The sequence below is a fragment of the Leptonychotes weddellii genome, chromosome 11 (assembly GCF_054177405.1).
Source record: "Leptonychotes weddellii isolate Sample4059 chromosome 11, ASM5417740v2, whole genome shotgun sequence".
NCBI lineage: Eukaryota > Metazoa > Chordata > Mammalia > Carnivora > Phocidae > Leptonychotes > Leptonychotes weddellii.
This window is the reverse complement of record NC_138379.1, coordinates 15374220-15396635: the sequence shown is the minus strand read 5'-3', so window position 1 is coordinate 15396635 and position 22416 is coordinate 15374220. Positions and strand designations below refer to the sequence as shown.

The 22416-nt window shown below is 40.3% G+C and overlaps 1 protein-coding gene and 1 long non-coding RNA gene across 5 annotated transcripts in view; one reads left to right on the top strand and one right to left on the bottom strand.

Annotated features, from left to right (window-relative positions):
• Positions 1–22416, top strand: part of HSD17B12 (hydroxysteroid 17-beta dehydrogenase 12) — a 225367-nt gene that overhangs the window by 144669 nt on the left and 58282 nt on the right. For 2 of the 3 annotated variants that reach the window (XM_081798288.1, XM_081798287.1), the window contains 3 exons: positions 903–968; positions 14713–14862; positions 15122–16159. In XM_081798288.1, coding sequence (XP_081654414.1) covers positions 903–968; positions 14713–14862; positions 15122–15226 — 321 coding nt within the window. In that variant the 3' untranslated portion in view covers positions 15227–16159. Of the gene's footprint in view, positions 1–902; positions 969–14712; positions 14863–15121; positions 16160–22416 lie in introns of those variants that run through there. The other variant, XM_081798289.1, reaches the window with a different exon arrangement.
• The window catches only part of LOC145716145 (uncharacterized), a 35172-nt gene that overhangs the window by 6280 nt on the left and 6476 nt on the right, over positions 1–22416 (bottom strand). Inside the window, exons 2-4 of one of the 2 annotated variants that reach the window (XR_014138588.1) lie at positions 22180–22239; positions 8694–8778; positions 8011–8137 (exon numbers count right to left, since the gene is read on the bottom strand). This is a non-coding gene — a long non-coding RNA (uncharacterized LOC145716145). Of the gene's footprint in view, positions 1–8010; positions 8779–22179; positions 22240–22416 lie in introns of both variants that reach the window. The other variant, XR_014138587.1, reaches the window with a different exon arrangement.

Here is a 22416-nt window from a genome sequence, read left to right as displayed (position 1 = left end):
CCATTGAGATGCTGAAACTAGGGAAAAATGAGCAAAATATAATAAGACCTTGTGATACGTCAGAGAAGGAGAAGAGCAAAATGCTTGCCTTCTTTTTCACCTGACTCTTTGTCCACTGGAAAAATGTGAACAGTGACTACTGTTTTGAAGAAGTGTGGCACCACGCCCCACTCCTGCCATCTCCTTGCTTCCTGTATCTCTGAAATATACAGGAGGTAGGTTTAAAATGAACACCATGTTTCTTGAAGTGATTGTTGGACTCGAGCTTCTCACCCTGTTGTGCTCCATGGGCACAAGACTATGATTAATTGGGACCCTAGTAGAGTTGTTATTGATACTTTGTATTTTAAGCCTGAGATGGAGTCTATATTTGAAAAATGGTACATTATATTTTACAAATAGATTTAAAATTTTACTATCAGAAGAAGATGGGCTGTCACATTTATCCCTACACTTTTTGGATATTGCCATCCCAAAGGACAAAGAGGATGTTTGCTCTTTTCTTTACTGACAACAAAATCCCTATAGAGGAGAGTTGAACAGAACTCATATTGTATTTCCGTTTGAATGGCAAGTGGGGAGGAGGAACATATCCTTTGTTTTATAATAATACATTTCTTCTTGGAAAGTAATTTTCTGAAAAAAAGAAGAGATAAGACCCTCTTCTGGTTAAGTCAAAATTTGGTCTGAAGATTATATTTGGTAAGAGAATAAAATTTAGTGGCAGATAAAAACAACTCGAGGTTTTGAGGGTTTTTTTTAAGGTCTCTTCTGCATTTGAAATAAGAATGATTAAGAACTCCAGTGTTAAATGGTTAGTTTGTTATTTGTGTTGCCATGAGTATAAATCAGGCCGATTGATGTAATGTGTGTGTTTCCTTCTCACTCCCACCCCATCCCAGGCTTTTGCGGATTTCTTTTCTCAGTGCCTCCATGAGGAATATAAGAGCAAGGGCATCTTTGTGCAGGTGAGTGGGGTTTGTTTCAATTGCGTATCCCTGTTTTTGTGTGGTTTCCACAGCAACTGTTGCCGTCTTGGCAACGAACGAAAATCACATTCCTAAGGAAGTGAGTGTGACATCAGCACACCATTAAAGACATGATTTCTTTCTCTTTTATGCACTTAAGTCTAGATTTTAAAAAATTATCCCCTAGAATTCTGAAGTAGGGATACTTAAAGTAGGACTAAGTGCACGGTTTTCTTTCTTAGTTTTAATTTGAGAAAATTGGGACTATCGGTATCTCTTAGCTGCCAGATGTGTAAGGTATGCTGTGATCTGTTCCCAAAGCCACAGTGTCAGAACCACAAGGGCAGGCAGAGCGTGCATAAAGCCCGCGCTTTCCAGAGCACGGAGGACCGCGTGCACCCGGATGACTTACGTGTGGTAGCGAGTTTTCGTGTCTTTTTTTTTTTTTAATTGTGGTAAAAATACGTAACAGAAAACACCATTTAAATCACTTTTAAGTATTCCGTTCAGTGGCATTAAGTACATTCACATTGTTGTGCCACCATCAGCACCATCCCTCTCCAGCACCCTCCCATCTTCCAAAACTGAAACACTGAGTCTATTAAGCAGTAACTCCTCGCTTCCCCCTGTCCCAGCCCTGGACACCCTCCATTCTACTTTCTGTCTCTCTGAACCTGACTACTCAAGGGACCCGCTGTGGGTGGAGTCCTACAGTCTGGGTCCTTTTGCACGTGGCGTTTTGCACTTGGTGCGACATCTTCACGGTCCACCTATGCTGTACTTTATCACGCTTCCCTTCCGCGTGAAGGCTGAACAGAATTCCATGGTATATATACACTGCGTTGTGTTTAGTCATTCATCTGCTGTTCGCCGAAATTAGGTGAGTAGTGCCGCTGTGAACATGAGGTATACACCTATCTTTTTGAGACCCTGCCTTCACTTCTTTTGGATAGGTACCCAGAAGAGGAGTTGCTGGGTCAGGTGGCAGCTTTATTTATATTTATGTATGTCTGTATCTTTTTTTTCCTTTGAACTGCCTTACTTTTTTCCGTGATGGCTTACCTATTTTGTAGTCCCACAACAACCTACCAGGGTTCCAACTTTTTCATATCCTTACCAATACTTTATTTTGTTTTTTGTTTTTAAATAATAGCTGTCCTAATGGGTAGGAAGTGGTCTGTCATTGGGGTTTTGATTTGCATCTCCCTCATGATTCGTGATGCTAAACACCTTTTCAGCACCTTTTCAGCTGCTTACTGGCCAATTTATATCTTCTTTGGAGAAACATCTGTTCAAAACTTTCACCCTTTTTCATTTTTTATTTTATTTTTTTTAATTTTTTTTTAAAGATTTTATTTATTTATTTGACACAGAGAGATATAGTGAGAGGGAACACAAGCAGGGGGAGTGGGAGAGGGAGAAGCAGGCTTCCCGCCGAGCAGGGAGCCCGATGTGGGACTCGATCCCAGGACCCTGGGATCACGACCTGAGCCGAAGGCAGACACTTAACGACTGAGCCACCCAGGTACCCCACTTTCACCTTTTTAATTGGGTTGTTAGCTCTTTATTGTTGAATTATGGGAGTTCTTTATATATTCTGGATATTAACCCTTTATCAGATACATGATTTGCAAATATTTTCTTCTACTCTGTGGGTTGCCTTTTCATTCTATGGATTGTGCCCTTTGATGCACCAAAGTTTTTAATTTCGATGTAGTCAGTTTATCTATTTTTCCTTTTGTTGCCTGTGCTTTTGGTGTCCTATGCAAGAAATCATTGCCAAATCTAATGTCATGAAGCTCTCCCCCTGTTTTCTTCCAAGAGTTTTATAGTTTTGCTTTTACATTTAGGCCTTTGATCCATTTTGACTTAATCTTTGTAGAGACCTTTGCTTTTATTATGTAGCTAACAGACACAATGCTCTGAAAATATAATACCAAATATGAGAGGAAGCAAATGTAGGGATTTTTATGAGTATCTGTCTCAAAGCAGCTCTTATTCAACACAAAGAAATAATGGCTCACAGTGTTTGCCTGCTTAGGCACATTTTTAACGATGTCTTAGGGGAAGTTGCAATGCGTACCCCTTTCCTACTACCACCCACGACCTGCCCCCACTTCTTCACACACCCTGTTGTTCATCATGGCTCTCATTATTGCGAGCCTAGTATTTCAAATTTTGCACCCTGAAGCCCCAGATGATCAGCCATTGTAATAGCTAATATTTGAAGGGTTACTTTCCAGGCACAGTGCTAAGCACTTTATACATATCCATTATTTCGTTTTATCTTGTAATGACCTCATAAGGTGGTGTGATTATCATCTTCTGTAAATTTATGGAAATCGGAGTTAGAGAGTTTAAGCCACTTGTCCATGTTGAACCAGGACTCAAATCTGAGGCCGTTTGGCACCAAAGCCTTTGTTTTTAATCACTGGGCTCCTAACTTGAGGCCTTTAGGACAGCGCTGAACACATTGGTGCCGTCAGTGCTCAGGCAGTTACGGATTCAGCTCCATTTCCTCCCTTGTATCTTTGGACAGTCGAGATGGCCCGAAGCGTTGTCTGGATCTAGCTTCTAACCGCTTATATCCTATGAGTGGAGACTATAGCTAAGTCACCCACAGTGAGAGAGAGTGGTAGGTAAGGGAAGGGTAGGGCCAATGTTTCCTCATCTTCCAGGGCCATCTTAGAGTCTGCTTCCTCAAAGCCCCCTCCTGAGGTCTTGCCCATGTCGTCCTTAGATGTCATAGCCCTTTGACGTTATTCTGATTTGCAGCTTCCCATTAATACATAGGGTACATTGGAGAGGAAGACAGGGTTTTCGAGAATCCTGAATTTTACACTGAACTACCGTACTCCCCCTTCTCTCCTTGACCCTGTCATTTTAATGCTAGTAGCTGAAATCTGCTGTGTAGAACATGGTGTATTTTGGTGACAAGGAGCCAGTAAAGCATTGAGGGGATGTGAGGTATCACGTGCCACACAGTGTCGTGCCATTTCTGTTGTAATCAAGTTATTAATTTCAAAATTTTTAAACACCTACTGAGATTAAGCAGGAATCTCACAGATCCATCAGTGGGTGACCTACAGGCAGCATGGCCAGAAGCTGCAAGTGCTTGAATGACAAAAGGGAGTATTACACTCTGTGAGCACAGACGAGCGATTTCTGAAATTCTCTGAACAGACAAGACCGTCTCCTCTCTCATTCCCACAGCTTGTTTCCCTCAAAGATCTTTTCTCCATATTCTCTGCCTATTAGCCTGGCGTGACTAGAAACTACGACAAAAACATACTAGCAATTTGTTTTTTGAAATGTTTAACTTTGATAAACTTCTTTTTCCCCAATAATGACTTCTCAATTATGTAATTTCATTGATCATTGTCTTCCTTCAAGTGACTTCATTCAAGGTTTAAATGTAGCGTGAATTTGGCAAAAAAAAAATAAATAAAAGCTCACATGTTTGTGAAGGAAAGTACGGCTATCATTTCTGTGTGAACACATCAGAATGCTGAAGTAGAATAGAATGTCATACTAGTTCTGATCAAAGGGACAGAAACAGCTGGCCTAAATAAAGCTCAGTTAAAAATTACTGGTTTTTCTTTGGTGGTGGTTTATGTCTGCCTGTTTTTTTGGGCCAGGAGTTATTTATTGGCAATTTTCTTTTCCACTCTGTCCCCCATGCTGTTTCCTGGGTGATCTTGCTAAAATCCAAGTCAGGTAATGTTGCTTTCCTTCATAGTCCTCCAGTGGCTGCCTGCGGTGTTTAGGATTGAATTCCGACTCCACAAGGCCATCGCCTCTCTAGCCACCCCGTCGTCCCTCCCTGCGTCAGGCCAGAGTGGACCTGTGGTGGCCAGGACATGCTCTGCCCTCGCAGACTGGCTTCTAGGCTGGCACGCCTTTCCCCTCTGCTCCCCACTCCCTGTCTCCCCACCCCATTCATGCCTGAGCCTGTGACCCATCTGTCTTTCAAGGCTCAGGCCACACTTTACCTCCCCTGGGAAACCGAATCTCAGCCACGTGATATGCCTTTCCTTCTGCTCTCCTCTTTCTGGTTATATACCTTGGTCTGATACTCTCTGGCTCCCCTGCTTCCCCCCACTTCAATATATTCTTGAGATCTGGATTTTTTTTTTAATCTTGTTTGTCTCTGTGTTGCTAGTGACACATGTAATTTGGGGCACACTAGGGACCTGTCTTTTGCTTGGTATCAGGGAAGACTCTGGTTATGCATGGCCACACTTTATGGTACACAGACATTCATTGTAAAGGCCCTTTGAGCTTCTTCTCTTGCTCCCATAGGCCTCTGGTCTTGAATTTTCAACCTCTGTATCTAGAGGGCTTCCAGGCTAATGCTGTGTTGCCACATTTCAGTTTCTTCTAATCCTTGGAAGGAAAGCTATCTTTTTAGGTCTCCCTTCATGTGAATGTATATCAGATTGCTCTTTGGGGAGAAAAAGAGAGGGTTTTTTGAATTTAGGTTGTTTTATCTTTCCATCTTTCCCTCAACTTCTTTCCTATAATTTTGTGAGAGCATTTAAAATTTCCTTCATGAATTCAGATTTGCCATGAAATAAGCATTTTGTGGAAATGCAAATGAACAGTTGAGACAGCTAATGAAAAAAAAAGGTGAATTTTGGATCTGATAAATTCTGTTCATTATGTTTGAATTGAGGGTAAGAAGTTCATTCTTGAGTAAGCCTTATCTTGTGTTGGTATGTTGGTGAGGACTGTCTGTTCTCATTACTGCCCTATAATTAAAGCCCGGTCAGAATTATGCTTAACTCTTTCAAAGGGCAAAATCATAAGTGATCCGACTGGCTAGGTGGTGGGCCCCAGTACCAGCTCCTTCAGTATGCCACGGACCAACTAGCCATGAATGCTGAAAAAGTATAAGAAATAGCTAAGACTAAGCCATCTTCTTGAAATTACACTTCCTGAACTCTTATTCTGTGAAACCTTCACAAGCCGCCTTGTTTTTAAAAAACTCTTCATTTGGAAATAACTTCAAATCTACAGAAAAGCTGTAAGAATAAGAATATACAAAGAACATTCTCGTGCCTTTTACCCAGATTCACTTCATGTTATGCAGCTTACTTCATTTGCTTTATTATTGAAAGGTAAGTTGCACACATGGTTCTTTACCTCTAAATACTTCCGTGTGCACTGCCAAAGGTTAAGGATATTCTCTTATGTAGCCACAACATAGTTACCAACTTCAGAGTTAACATTGATATAATATTTTTATCTCATTTACTGTCTGTATTTCTGTTTTTGACTCCATAATATTCCTTATGGCATTTTTTATTCTCCAGTAAATAATTCATTCTAGGATCAGGTACTCTATAGAGTTGTCCCGTCCCTTTAGTTTCCTCTAATCTGGAATATATCCACAGCCTTTCATTGTTTTTATGACACTGACATTTTTAAAGAGCAGAGTACACATCCTGCTCTTTTTGATGGAACACTGCTTGTCTGGGGTTTTTCTGATGCTTCCTCATGGTTAAATTCACATTATGCTCTCCTGGCCAAAATGGCACATGTGGTTTTATATCTTTCTCAGGGCATCATATCCAGAGACACACGATATCCATCTGCCCTTCATTGCTGATGTTGATTTGGTTGCTTCATTCAAGGTGTTACCCAGTCTCTCTGCTGTATAGTTACTATCTTTCCCCCTTTGCATGACTAAGCAATCTGTGGGGAGGCACTTTAAGATCAGGCAGATATTCTGCCTCCATATCAGTTTAGTTTTCCCTAGGTTTAGCATCCTGTGATGATTCCTCACAAACCTGCCTTATGAAGAGGTTTTTGATGCTAAAGAATTCATGAAGCCCTGCCTGGCTAGTTGGTCATTTCAAAGCAAGAAGTCACAGCTTCCTCAATCCAGGCCATGGTTTTATGCAGACCACATTTGTCACTGGTATGCTTAGGTGCAGTGAGGAAGGGACGCTGGGCTTGGCGTCAGCAAACCAAGGTTTTAGTTCTGATATCACCAGTCAGTGGTCATCTGACCTACAGAAAGCCACTTCATTACTTTGAGCCCTAGTCTCCCCTTCTGGCAAGTGGGCGCAAATGATGGGGCAGATATAAGAACACCAGAAACTGAATTGATATGCAAGTGTGAAGAAGAGAGGAAAGAAACTTGCACTTATCGAATATGTACAATACGTTCCATGTTTCCCACTATTTTGTTACCTTATTTGAGATAGACCTCAACCTAGTTCCATTTTACAGACAGGAAACAAAGAAGCGATAGGAGTTGTGTAACTTGTGTAAGGTCAGTCCAGTGTGTCAGATGACAAATGCCTGCTGCTTGCCAGGTCCTTAGCGAGGCAGGGAGGTAACAAAGGTGAATAAGACACCATCCTTGTCCTCAAGGCACAAACAGAAAGAGAAGACAGATATTTAAACACATTACAAAGACAAGGGATGTTAAGTCCAAAACTAGAGGTATATATCATGCACCACATTTCTTCAATCCAGACATATTTAGAGGGTACCTAGTAGTCTGGTACCTGGGGATACAGTGGCAAAAAGACAGACGGAGACAGATGGACGTGGTAGAAACTTATGTTTAGTGGGGAGACAATAAACAAGTAAACAGATACACGAATGAGATGACAGTATACAGTGATAAGCGCTATGAAGAAATTGGAGGAGGGTGATGTGTTCAAGAATGTGGGAAAGTATGGGGAATTTACCCATCTCTGGATTTGTAACCTGGGTTTGAATAACTCCGAAGTCTGCGTTCTTTCTGTTTCACACGGAGGTGTTTCTCTGCACCATACAGTTTTCTTCCTTGGAGCTGGGAAACCAAGTGTCTGGAAATGCTATCAATGAGGAGATCATTTGCTAACTGAAACCATCCCTTAGGGTTTAGTTTATCTGACTCTTTACCAGAGGACAGATGAGGACATAGGTCAAGACCACGAAACCCAGAGAAGGTGGTTGTAGGTTTCAGCTGGCCTGAAAATGAAATGGGTTTTCTCATTTTTAGCGTGAGATTGCAGAAGAATACTCCATTTAGATGTGAACTTACTGTAATGGGGACATTCACTGGGCCCCCTTCTCTTAAGTTACCACCTTCCAGTGCTTTGGTCCTCTTGGGTGATGAGAGATGATGGTTTTGTTAATTCAGCTAAATGCAGTTTTTAATCAGAATAAATCTAGAAAATAAAGAGGACACATTGAGATGAGGGAGAAAACAAAATTCAAGGTTTTTTTTTAACCAAAAGAAGATATTCCTGTTTTATATTTTGTTAAATATTTTATAGCTTAGAATAATCATGGAGATCTTTTGGGCTTCAAAGAGCTAGAAAGCTAACTATTGAAAAGTGACTATCAGGGTTGAAAACGGAATTCTTCATCCACTCTTCTTATTAATTGCCAATGCCAACAAAAGAAGGTAATGGAGTGTGTCTTTCTTGGTGCAGATGGAATCTAAGAACTATAAAGCAATATGATTCTCCCAGGAAATAATCGTATCTGGTCAACTGCACCAACTTTGAGAAATGGCTTAAGAATAGTAATGTTTGTCCTGTTGGGGATCATTGGACTCTGATCCCTTCCAGCCATGTGAATCTCCATGTTTGTCGTTGATAACATCTATTTCGCCTGGCCCTTTACAACAGTGTTGCACCACAAGAACTAAAAGACTTCAGGGGTAATAATTGTAAGATGTCAGAGTAAGTCCAGAAAGAACTAACATAGCCCGGTGGTTACCTCAGGAGTCACTCTGTAAATATGGTGTTCTTCCACTTTTTACAAAATATAAAAATTCAGCCAAGTTTTTCTTTCTAAATTTATTCTGAAAAATATATTATAAACCTTAGAAAATACCAGAGTTCAAATCCCACACACTTTAACCGACAGTTATTTTATTTAATCCTCGTAATAGTACAATAAGAAGGATGCTATATCTCCCAATTGCAGAGGAAAAAGCTAAAGCTCAGTATTTTGGTCAAGGTCAGACAACTCGTAAGTGGTCAAGTCCACCTGATTTCAAAACTGACATTCCCCCACCTCATACCCTACTACCTCTTTCTCTCATACCCCAAATTCAGTGCATTGGGAAATCTTGTTGACTTCAGTATCCTTTTTTTTTTTAAATTTTTTAAAGAATTTATTTATTTATTTGACAGAGAGAGAGATAGCGAGAGCAGGAACACAAGCAGGGGGAGTGGGAGAGGGAGAAGCAGGCTTCCCGCCGAGCAGGGAGCCCGATGTGGGGCTCGATCCCAGGACCCTGGGATCATGACCTGAGCCGAAGGCAGACGCTTAATGACTGAGCCACCCAGGCGCCCCAACTTCAGTATCCTTTAAACATATCCACTATCTGACCACTTTTTGGGACCACCACTGCTATCACTAATTTAAGCCATCATGATCACGTGCTCTGAACATTTTGCAGTACCTTCTTACCCAGCCTCCCCTCCTCCCATCCTTGCCTATAGCCCCCACAGTCTGCTCCCAACAGTCAGAGTGATCACTTTAAAGCTAAATCCAGGTCATTTCACTTCTCTACTCAAAAATTCTCCTGTGGCTTTTAATTTCTTTCAGAGTAGAATCATGAGTTCTTATGACCTACCGTGTTCTGATTTCAAACATTCCACATTATCTCTCATCCCCTGCTATTTCTCTGGCTTCCTTGCAGTTCCTCAAACACTTCAAGCACATGTCTACCTCAGGGCCTTCGCACTTCCTGTTCTTTCAGTCGAAAAGGATCTTTACCCAGATAGCTTTTGTGCTAGCTCTCTCCCTTCATTGAAATCTTTGCTGTATGTCACCACATCAGAGAGGCCTTTCTTGGTCACCTGCAGGAACAGCTTCTGTCACCTCTGTCCTTAGTCAGGCTTACTTTTCTTTTTTCCTTTTTATCGTCACCTCCCAATGTAGTATCATTTTTTACTACTTGTTTGTAGTCTTTGTGTCCTACCCTCACCCCAGATATAAGGTCTAGAAGATTAGGGACTTTGCTTCTGTTCACAACTGTATTCCACCGCTAACAGCAGTGTCCTAGTAGGTGCTCAGGTAATGTTTGTTGTTAAGCAAATGTTTTTTGTGTGTGTGTGTGATATTACGCAGTTTTTCCTTTTGTTATGTGAATGTTTAACATATAAATTCCACATATTTGGAGGTAGGTCATTTGTGAGATTATCAGCCAGTCAGTTTTTATCAAGGATTTTCTTTGTACAGAACATACGACGTTTTCACTCCTTTATTTGGGGCTTAGGTGTTAAGGCTTATACGTAATGTTACTGTGGGGCCTTTGCTCAATGCCATGTCATCAGGGCTCTCTGCCCCATCAGAGTGATGAGATAAGCAAGAGCCCTTTTGTGGAAATGCTCATCTGATGGCCTGCAAGTAAAGTAACACCAGCTCCCCAAACTAGGATCTGTGTATGTAGTTACAGGTCCTCCGGAGGATATCAGATCCTGAAATGGAAGATGAATAGACAGATATAAGGAGAAAATGTTCTCTAAAATGCCTCCTCAGAGCCACAGCTTCTGCCTTAAGAATGTGTGCCTGTCACACTGGTGAACTTGATGCTCACAAAAGGCAGATCGGACATCGTGCCCAGAATTCCATACTGTGCAAATGGACTAGAGTCTGGTGTCTGCTGGATCCACGTTTTCCAAAGCCTGGTTGTGAGTTGTTCTGGTCATTTTTAAATTCAAGAAGGCATGTTTAGTACAGGTGACAACAGGAGAGATGCTCGACCACCCGAAGTTACAAGGTTCAGTATCTGATTCTTGAATACCTGCCATGCAGTGTTGGGCATCCATCTTTCCAGTACTCCATGACATTAAGTTACGGTAGCCTTCCTGTTCTGAGTCAGGCCCCCTCACTTGTTTTGTAAGGACCAGATTACCTAAGCAAGCTACTCCAGTGGGGGAGGAAAAAAAGATACCACGCTGTCTCCAGGGATTTGTTTTTTAAAAAACATGTTGAGGGGCATCTGGGTGGCTCAGTCAGTTAGACGTCTGCCTTCGGCTCAGGTCATGATCCCAGGGTCCTGGGATCGAGCCCCTCATCGGGCTCCCTGCTCAGCGGGGAGCCTGCTTCTCCCTCTGCCTGCCACTCCCCCTGCTTGTCTCTTGCTCTCTCTCAAATAAAAAAAAAATCTTAAAAAATAAATAAAATGAAAATGAAAAAACAGGCTGAATAAGGACAAAACAACAGCTTTGCTTTATGGCCTAATTGTTTTCACTTTGGGATTCTAAATTGGAAGATCAGGGCACTTGTCTGCACCTGTGGCTGAGGAGACCCAGGTTGTTTCCAGGCGGAAATCTTTATAATGGCAAAATTTTGAGCTTAAGCAACTTGTAAAATTTGTTCTGCCCAAAATACTTCCTGTAGAAGGGTGAATATCTTCTCAACCTGTTCATTGTAATGTTTCCATGAGTGGCAGGAGAATGGATCAATTTAATTATTGTTTATTGTGTTTTTGGTGAACTCTTTAAGGATGTACCTAGATGACACTTTGAGGTACATTTCTTTACTTTTACACATAATTTAAAATACTCATTTTTAAATTCTTGGCAAGTAGTTAGACCTATAAGTTTGTCTTAGTTTAGATATATGATCTTGCTTAAGCTTCAGAATATCTAAAGTTTTGGTTTAAACTCTTATTACATTGTCAGCTTCCTGGTGTAATTAATTTTCCGGACTGCAGTGGTGGAAGGGGGCCCCAGTACAATTCTTCAGTGCCGTGCACACTGAGGAGTTCTGTTGCTAAGTCACTCGGCAGATCTGTGCGTCCCTCCTGTGTGCTAGGTGCTGCTCTGAGCATTGGCCATATGGTGGTGAATAAGACCATGTTCGCATAGAGCTGATACTCTCGGAATCTCTACTGTCGAGTGATTGGGTTTAGTTTTCTGTTCCATTTAGCTTTCCTCCGGCCGCTACTCCACACATTTTTTTTTTTTTTTTTTAAAGATAGTTTTTTTTTTTTTTTTAAAGATTTTTATTTATTTATTCATGAGAGACAGAGGCAGAGGGAGAAGCAGGCTCCCAAGGAGCAGAGAGCCCGATGCGGGACTCGATCCCAGGACCCCGGGATCATGACCTGAGCCGAAGGCAGACGCCTAACCATCTGAGCCACCCAGGCGCCCCTACTCCACACATTTCTGACACCTGAACCATACTGAACAGCTTGTAGTTGCCTGAGAACCTCATGCTCTCTCTCCTTTCCTTTGCTCCTACTATTCTCATTACCCAAAATGTTCTTACCTTGTTTGTTTACCTGGCAAAGTCCTCCACTTTATTTAAGACTTCGCTCTAAACTTATTTTGTCTCTGAATCCTTTGCCTCTTCTGCTAGGCCATGTTAACTGCCATTGTCGGAAATAAATACCCTTTCCAGAACAGAATTTACATTTCTTCGTTGGAAAAAAATAGCTTGACTTGGGATTCCTAGGCATGTGTCTCTTGCCTCCACTTCCTGAGCTAGGTGGTTCCCTAGGCTATCTGGATGGTTTAGCTGAATGGTGAGTGAACTTGTGGCACCATCAAGTGGTTCAGCCAGGCAGTGCCACTTAATTCTTCCGCAAGATCCAAATAGTCCAATTTATGCCATATATCTACAGAGAGAGGGAGGGTGATAATATCATTGTATAATTGGAAGGTATAATTATCAGACCATCTTCATCCTGAGACACTCAGAACTTGAAAGAACCCTCAGCAGGCTTGTGATCCATAGATGGAAATGGGTTTTTAAATCTTCACTTTTTTGTAACCAGGAAACCTGAGACAGAGATGTGACACAGCTTGCTTGTGTCCTTTCATTACTCGAGATAGTGCATATGCATATGCTTTCTTTTGCTTTGTTTGCCACTTAGCTTGGTAAACAGTTTTCTTTCCTTATGCATTGTTAGAGTCTTGGTGAATTCTTCTTTTCATACTGTATCCTTGCTGCAGTGTGCCTTTAAAATTAAGGACCTTTGGGGCACCTGGGTGGTTTAGTCAATTAAGTGTCTGCCTTCAGCTCAGGTCATGATCTCAGGGTCCTGGGATCAAGCCCCGCATTGGGCTCTCTGCTCAGCGGGGAGTCTCTTCTCCTTCTCACTCTCCTTCTGTGTTCTCTCTCTCAAATAAATAAATAAACATCTTTAAAAAAAATTGAAGACCTTTTTGACAAAGTATTTTGCTCACAAAGTGGGGGATACGTGGATAGGGATAAATTCTCAAAAACGAAGAGTCACCTAATCACAGGTGGCTCAGGTATTGAGGTACTTGGGGGACGTTAGTTAACTTAGTGTGGGTTTCCGGCTGCAGGCACATAAGAGAAAGATGGAGAAGAGACCGTGCTTAAGCCCTTGGGTCCTTGGTTCTTACCAGGCGGGCTGAACTTTCAGCTCCCATGTTAAGGAGGGTGAGTTGTATTCCTTGACTCATACTTGGGAGTGGGAAAAATTCAAAAACCAAACAACCAAACAAACAAAAACCCCAAGACATGGGAATATTCCTTCCAGCTCTCGGCAGGAAGGAAGTGCCTAGTCCGGAACACATCTCAATTTTATTTCTACCTGTAGTGAAGTTTTTGATTTTGATCACCAGGTATTCAATCTTCTTTTTCTTTCTTTCTTTCTTTCTTTCTTTCTTTCTTTCTTTCTATTTCTTTCTTTCTTTTTTAATGTATGTATTTGAAGAGAGACACACAGAAAGAGAGGGAACACAAGCAGGAGGAGTGGGAGAGGGAGAAGCAGGCTTCCCGCCAAGCAGGGAGCCCGATGTGAGGCTCGATCCCAGGACCCTGGGATCACGAGCCGAGCTGAAGGCAGACGCTTAACGACTGAGCCACCCAGGCGCCCTTAATCCTTTTCTTTAACAGAAGTATCACTGTTGTTGATACCCTTTCCTCTCATGCACACGCCGATAAGTAGAATACATTCACTCTTTGGTGAACAACCAAGCCCAAGTTATTTCAAACTATAGAAGGAACCTCTGGTGTCATGACTGGGGACCCGTTGTAATAGCGTCTCCTTGTGTTCTATGTTGAATCCTATCCAAATGTGTCAAGCTTAAGCAATAAAGAACCTGACGTTGGTTAAGTTCTTCTAACAGGTAGCATTCAGATCTGTCCTCCCACGCCACTCCCGTCAAGGGTCTCTTGGTTACCCAAGCTGTTTCCACATGTCTCCCCCCACAAAGAAAAAAGAAAAAAAAAGGTTGAGGGTGGGAGATCTGATCTTATCAGCAGCAAAGTTTATAAAACTCAGACACAGAGTGGTAAGAAACTAGGGAGGAGAGTAGTAGCTAAAGTCTGAGAAGGGGAAATGCTTATTTTAGAGGCACCAAAGCTGACAGAACCATCTTAATGAGCGACAAATCAGAAAGAAAATGAGCATTGTCTCTTTAGGAGGATAAAATGTCAAAAATCTCCATGGTGGTTTTGTAACCATGTTCAGTTTCATCAGAGTAGAAAGAGTATCCTGTCCAGAACCTCTGCTCTCCAGGTTTGTTTAAGTGCCTTCTTTTTAAAGGTTCAAAAAGGTCTATTTCTGCTTATTTTTAATACTTTCTCAGTCTCAAATTGTTTCATGGATAGATTATCTTATTACAATTGATTTTATGCTGTCATGTATTCTCTCAAGCAGACTTTAGATTTCACCACAGTGTTTCTATGTTTCTGCCGCTAGGAGCAGTCAAGCAGTTCTTAGTTTGTGGTCTTCCTAATCAACAGCATGGTTTTTGTTTTTGTTTTTGTGTTTTGTGGTGGGGGGTGTGTGTTGCCTTTCTAGAGTGTCCGGCCGTACTACGTAGCTACAAAGCTGTCGAAAATCCGAAAGCCAACCCTGGATAAGCCGTCTGCGGAGACGTATGTGAAGTCTGCAATGAGAACGGTGGGCTTGCAGTCCCGAACCACCGGATACCCGGTCCATTTTCTTATGGTATGTAGCTCTGCAAGTCTCAAATCAGTACTTTGCTTTGGGGTTTTCTTTCCCGCTGAGTCACAAAATAGCATGTGATGTATCAGCATCTATACATTGTCTAGACCTACTAATGAGGCATCTATGTTTTATTTTAAACACTCAAGAACTTTCAGATTTACCGACAAAACAACAGTAGAGTAAAACATCAAGATCAGATGCTCTAAGTTAGCCCAAATTGTAGGCTGTCATTACATATCTCCCCATTTTCTTTCCCTAGGAATCAATACTTTCAGTTATGCCTACCTGGCTGTATTTCAAAATGACCATGAATTTTGGCAAGTCCACGCGGGCTCGCTATATGAAGAAAGCCAAGAAGAACTAAGCATTGGTAACTGTACTGAGTAGCTTGGCTAGGCGTGCCAGCTTACGCGTGTTTACGGCAAGGCACCCACCCCTCTCCAAAGTCTGCGGTTGTCATTTTATCAGTTACTAATAAGGCTAAATGTTGTCATAATTGGGACGAAAGCAAAGTTGCCTTCAGGAGTTCTGGCCATATATTTTGAATACTGCCAGGAGTTATTTTGAAGTTTAATATAAATGTTCCTATCAAATGGACATAGAACTAATGCTAGCAAGAACAGTGTAATGGGAAGGAACATGATTTTGGCAAATCACAGAATGATTGAGTCAGACATAATGCTTCAGTGGTTTCATTTGGCCCAAAATGCCAATGATGATTGTTCTTGTATTTTCTCTGAATTATACTTTAAAAAGTAATGGCCAGCTACTCTTTTTGTTTGTTATTAACACTTCGAGGGAGTGGAGATTAATTGATTCACTTATGGGAGGACACACTGTAACATGCATCGCTATGAGGTTTTCTGAAAGTATGTCCCAGTTTGTACATTTATGTGGAACTTTTTGTTCTCAAAGGTAGCTAATGACATAAAAATAATACACGACATATGGAGTTCCTTTTGACACATGAAGCCCACTAACATATGCTTTCCTCTAACACATATTTCTTCTCAGTTTAAATGCATGTAAATACTGAAAGCTATATGGTATGATTTGTAAAGGTAAATGGACCAAAAAATACATTGAGATGAGCAGCCACCTACAGTGCCACTAAATCCCTGACCCAGGAGAGTGGCCTGCTTGGACCCCAGCCTCCTTTGTTTCTGCACTGCATCAATCCTGTTCACATATGTGACCGCAGGCTTTTCCCAAAACAGTAATGATAATGGAGAAGTGATAAATCGATACCCTGTAGATAGCAATCTGACTAGTTTTAATAAAAGTTGATTTAACCACAGTGATGATTGAAAATGTATTTCTTCGGTGCTTGAAGTTAAGGCTGTTTTTACACTGGCTTACTGTAAGTGAAGACTTACTTTTATCCTGCTCCATAACTTGTTTGAGGGAAATCACCAAGAAGTAATTCAGTATTGTGAAACATGTAACATGGAAGGTAGGTAGGTCTTTACCAAGGCTGTGGTTCCTAAGCTCTGAGTTTTAAACACCAGGAGATTTGTGTAAAAAAAAAAAAAAAAAAGTAATTGCAGCGTTTAGGTGTTTCTAGCTTTTAGTTTTGCCAGCTAAGGACATAAAACAAAAACAGGAAGATCCATTAGCATCATTACATAGAAGAAAAGACATTTTAGCACCCAAAAATTAAGAACATAATCTCAGAATCATTTAAACTGAATAAACGTAGTTTTATGAAAAACACATTGCCTTTTTCTCTCTCATTTTGTTGTTGAAATGGTGAAACCACAGTGACCTGGGTGATATTTTTATTTGCTTTCACACGTTGGTTGGTTGATTGTTGTGGGTGGTAGTTTTCAGTGGAGTTGGTAGCGTTGGGGAGGGATCCATGTACAAGCATACAAAACATGTTCCCTTCCCTCCAAGTTAGAAACTTCTGAGCTGTAACTTTTACTACTTCAACTTGGCAAGTGTGCTCTTGTATTTGACACTGAAGACTGAGATAATGGCATGAAAATCTGTTTCTAGGCACGTGAAAAAATTCATTAAAAGAGAACCCAGCGTACTCCAAACTTTCAAAATAGTGGAGCACAGCTTTTAGACTTAACTTTATATCAACTTGATGTTATAGTCTGATGTGTGCTAGATAAGGTTTGAACCCAAGAGTGTAGAGTAAAAGAGAGAATGATTTATATAGAGTCAGCTCACCTCACAACACAGTGAGCCAGATTTTAATTTCTTGTTCTTTCATTGTTTCTGTGCAGTAGCATGGGGGGAACACGAGAAGAATTGTCTTGCACACATAATGACGTTGCCATTCTGATTTTTCTTTGTGCCAGTCCCCCATACACTGGGAATAAATACAGATGTTATTATTGTTCTCAATGTCCTCAAATGTGGCCCTGCCCTAAATAGATGAATTCCTCTCACTGGAGCATTTATTGCATTGAAATACGACAGACCTGAACTTTATATGGAGTGAGCATCAGTGCTGACACCAAACAAATGGTGCGGATGCAGTGTGGAAGAGGAGATTTATTGTGATACCTTTCAAGAATGAAATGAACTTAAGTTGTACTCTAATTTTTTTAAATCTATTGACACCAAAAATTACCTGAGATTTAGGTGGTCTTGGATTCTGCTACTTTGCTCGGTAGTTACAGTGTCAAAGGAAATTACCAAAGCTCTTTATTGAATATGTTGGAAACTAATTCAATTAAAAAATGTTTAAGGACTCACTACTTTGTACTTTGATACTCATCTCATGATGAAAACATATACATGTGGACAGAATTTAAATTCCCTCTTGGAATGTAATTCTTTCTGTCGAGGTTTATGTAGAGACATCTAGAAATGGAACATGGTGTCCAGCATGAACACAACCATATTAAATGAATCCATGTTAACGTGATGGTGGCATATTACAACTTTGCACTCTCCTTTTACCTGTGTCACTGAAAAGCAAGCGACGTGGGTACTACAAATGATAATCCTAAAAGGATATAAGGCAAGCTTGTCTTCCTTACTACAAAAGTTTCTAGACATAGCATTGGGTGCATTTATTGAGTGCTAACCATGTGCTATTTACTCTTCTGGGTGCTGGAGAAACTACAGTGAACAAAGGGACAAAAATTTTTGCCCCTGTAGAGCTTACATTTGAGCTGGGGAAGGGGAGGCAAGCCAAGGAGGGAGACAGGTTAAAAAAGAAGAAAGAAAGAGAAACATAGTGTAAGTGCTTTATGCTATGGGGAGGAAGGGGGATGAAGCAGGGTAAGGAGGATGGGGAATCTGTGTGTGTAGGGTAAGAGTGGGAGGCTTGTATACTCATGGTGGCTGTGGAGAGAGGTTTTGAACGGTCCTGGGGAGGCCTTTCAGCTATGTGGGAGAAGGGCAGATCAAGCAGACCAGCCTGAGCAAAGAACCCGAGGAGAGTGCGTGCCTGGTATGTTCCAAGAATGGCTAGGAGTACATACATATTGAACTTTATACTGCATGAAGTCTTTCCTGAAGATTTCAGAGATCTTGTTAGTTTAGTTAGGACTTTCTAATATGAAATCACCTTTACATTCTTGGTCATAATTCACTATCTTTGTACTGCTAAATACAATTTGCTGGTATTTTATTTGGAATTTTGCATCTTTGTTTAGGAAATTGGTTTGCAATCTTCATATTTGTCTGGCTTTCATATCAACATTATAACTTCATTAAATGAGCTGGGAAGTGTTGCTTATTTTACTGTGCTCTGGAAGACTAAAAGATTGGAGCAATCTTTTTCCTTGAAAGTTCATAAAACCATCTGGCCCTAGTATTTATTTGTGGGAAGATTTTTAGCTACTGATGATGTTGCTTTAATGGGAATAAGACTACTCAAGGTTTCTATTTTTTCTTGAGTCAATTTTGAAAAAAAAATTTCTAAGCACTGCCTCATATTTTTTTCCCAAATGTATTAGCATAATGTGACTTGAGGAATCTTTGATTTTTGTAAGCTTTCTCTTTCCTTTCCCAGTATTCTTTGTGTTTTCTCACATTCTTTTCCTTGACCATTTTGCTAGGAATTTGTCTACTTTATTAGTTTTTAAAGAAGCAATTTGGCTTTGTCGATCCTCTCTGCCCTTTTCACTTTATGTTCTCCTGATTTCTGGCAGTTTATTCTGTTATTTTTCTTATTTCACAAATTGAACATTTCATTCATGTTTAACATTTTTTCTATTCTGACATAAACATCTATTGCTCTACGTTTAATTATTTTTTGCTACATCCCACAATTCAGGTGTGTGTGTGTGAGTACATAAACATGTATATGTACACACATTCTTTTTCAGTGCTAATATTTAAAAATTTATGACTTTGACCTATGACCTGTTGAGAAATGTTTTTAAAAGCACAAATTCAAATGTTTATAAATGCTATTTCCTTTTTAAAAAGCTTGTGTTGGTATCACCATTAATAAGACAATTTTATATTTTGTGCATTGTGTTATCATGGACTGAAGATACAACATCACTTATATGGTATTCCTGCCAAAAATGTATAACCTGAACCTGATCACACCTGATCTTAGCCAAAAGGCCGAGAAGTGATAACCTGAACCTAATCAAAAAGAAATATCAGAAAAATCCAAATTGAAGGATATCCTACAAAATAACCTACTTAAATTTGTCAAAAGTTTCAGATTAAAGAAAACTAAAGAAATGTGACAAGTAAATGTTACATGATCTCGGATCAAATCTTGATTAAGAATGACATTTTTGAGACAATGGTTAAGATTTGAGAAAGGTCTGTAGGTTAGATAAAAGCATTCTATCAATGTTAATTTCCTGAGTTTGAGCATTGTACTGTGGTTATTCAAGAAAAAGCTCTTGAGTTTTAGGAAGTACACACTAGAGTATTTAGGGATAATGGGACATTATCTATGCAACTTAATCTCAGAAGGTTCAGAAAAAAATTATGTATACAGAAAAAGATAAAGCAAATGTGTTAAAATGTTAACATTGAAAGAATCTAGGTGAAAGGTGGTATATGGGAATTCTGTGTGCTTGTAAAATTCCTATGAATCTGAAATTTTTTTAGAATAAAAAGTGAAATCTTTTGTTATTGATTTCTAAATAATTGCATTGTGGTCAGAGAACATGTAGGTATGGCACAGCTTGGGCAAATTATAACCTTTCTCTACCTCAGTTTTGCCTTCTGAAAAATGAGAATAATAACAGCACCTGGCTTGTAGGTTGTTGGTGAGCAAAAATTTGTATTTTTAAAGTACTCAGGATCTAGCCTGGCATAAAGTAAATATATATATATAAATGTTGTAGTAGGCTGAATAATGGCCCCCAAAGATACCAGATCCAAATCCCTGGACCCTGTAAACGCTATCTTATGTGGAAAAAGGTCTTTGCAGATGTGATTAAGTTAGAGGGTCTTGAGATGAGATTATCCAGATGGGCCCTAAATGAAATCACAAATATCCTTAATAAGAGGAAGATTACACACAGAAAAGGAGAAAGCAGCATGACCTCGGAGGCAGAGATTGGAGTGATGCAGCCACAAGTCAAGGAATGCCATCGGCATTGGATTATTCCCCAGAGGTTCTGGAGGATTGAGGACTCAGCCAACACCTTGATTTTGGCCTACAAACTGATTTTGGACTTCTCTCCTTCAGAACTGTGAGAGTAATCTTGTTACAGCAGCCACAGGAAACTAATACAAATGTAAACCTTTTATTTTTACTGATTCTTAGAAAGTTTTTGAGATGTACTTTATGTCTAGATATGGCCAATTTAAAAAAAAAATTTTTTTTTTACTTAAATTCAATTTAATTAACCTATACTGTATTATTAGTTTCAGAGGTAGAATTTAGTGATTCATCAGTTGCATACAATTCCCGGTGCTCATTACATCCCGTGCCCTCCTTAATGCCCATCATCCAGTTATCCCAACCCCCACCCACCTCCCCTCCAACAACGCTGTTTGTTTCCTATGATTAAGAGTCTTATGATTTGCCTCCCTCTCTGTTTTTTAAAATGTACCATATGTGCTTAAGAAGAATGTTTATTTTCCAATTGTTATTTTCTAAATATGTACTTTAACCTTATTAATTGTTCAAATCTCCCATGTCTTTACTAACGTTTGTTTGCCTGACCTGTCAATAATTGAGAGAAGTATTTTGAAATCTCTCACTGTGATGATGGATTTTCAAACTCCCCTGTTTTATCAGTTTTTGCTTTATACATTTTGAGGCTATCTTGTTAGGTGAGTAAAGCTTAGAATTATGCCTTCCTGGTGAGTTGAACTCTTTTTTGGTCATGTAGTGACAGCCTTATTGCTAATGCTTTTTGCCTTAAAATCTGTTTTCTGCGATACCAAGGTAGCTATCTCTGCTTTGTTTTTCAATTGTTTTACTATCTTTCTGTGTGTTTGTGATTCTTTCATGTAAATTCCAGTTGTCTATTGGAAATCTACCTTTTTCACATGTTTTCTTCTTTTCCTCTGTTTTTATAAATATTCGTAAGAGTTGTTTTAAAGTTCTTGTCTGCTTACTCCTACATTTGGATCATCCGTAGATCTACTTTTTCTCTTGATGATCAGTTACATTTTTCTGACTCCTTGCATGTCCCATAATTTTCCTTTTATTGTACGCCAGAAGTTCTATATAAAAGAACCATAAAGACTGAAGTCAATGTTCTTATTCTCCGGAGAGGGCTCACCTCTTCCCTGTTAGATAGAGTAAGGCCTGATCACTCTAATCCAAACAGGTATTGAGCTGAGCTAGGTAGGGCTGGGTTGCCACTTTTTTTTTTTTTAAGATTTTATTTATTTGAGAGAGAGCGAGAGAGCACGAGCAGGGGGAGCAGCAGGCAGAGGGAGAAGCAGGCTCCCCACGGAGCAGGGAACACCGATGTGGGGCTCCATGCCAGGATCCGGGATCATGACCTGAGCTGAAGGTAGATGCTTAACCGACTGAGCCACCAGGCACCCCAAGTTGCCACTTTTTCAGACTCAGTGCCCTGTAGTTTCAAATGTCAACAGAATGAAACCTGTCACGTTTCTTTTGGGTTCTTCTTCCTCAGAACTTTGTTTTTTAAGCACAGTAAGACTATAAAAGGGTTCACCTTGTCTTTCCAGTCCAGCCCTCTCCCTTCTGTTGCTGTAGTGCTCAGCAAATGCCTCAAGGGGCAAACTCATGCACTTAGCGCCTCCTCTAGCTTCCAATCTGTCATGCCATCCTGCTGACTGTCAAAAGGTCTGTTGGATTCTCTTTCCCCTTGTAGAGAAGCCACTGCCTTTAGCAAGCCCAATCCTCAGCTGTTACCCTTAGAAAATGTTCCCCAGAGAAAAACAGGGCCAACTTACCTGGCAAGGGTTCTTCCGTTACCATTTTCATTAAGCTAGTCCACATTGCATCACAGAGCTCTAAAGTCAAAGGCAAAAAAAACCCAAAAACTAATTTACTTGTTTATTTTCTATGTTATAATGGAGTAATTGCTTGCTACTACCATGTCCCACCCAGAAGTAGAGTCTTCATTGGGTTTTTATTTTTTTTAAGATTTTATTTGAGAGTGAGAGTGAGAGAGCACAAGCAGGGGGAGC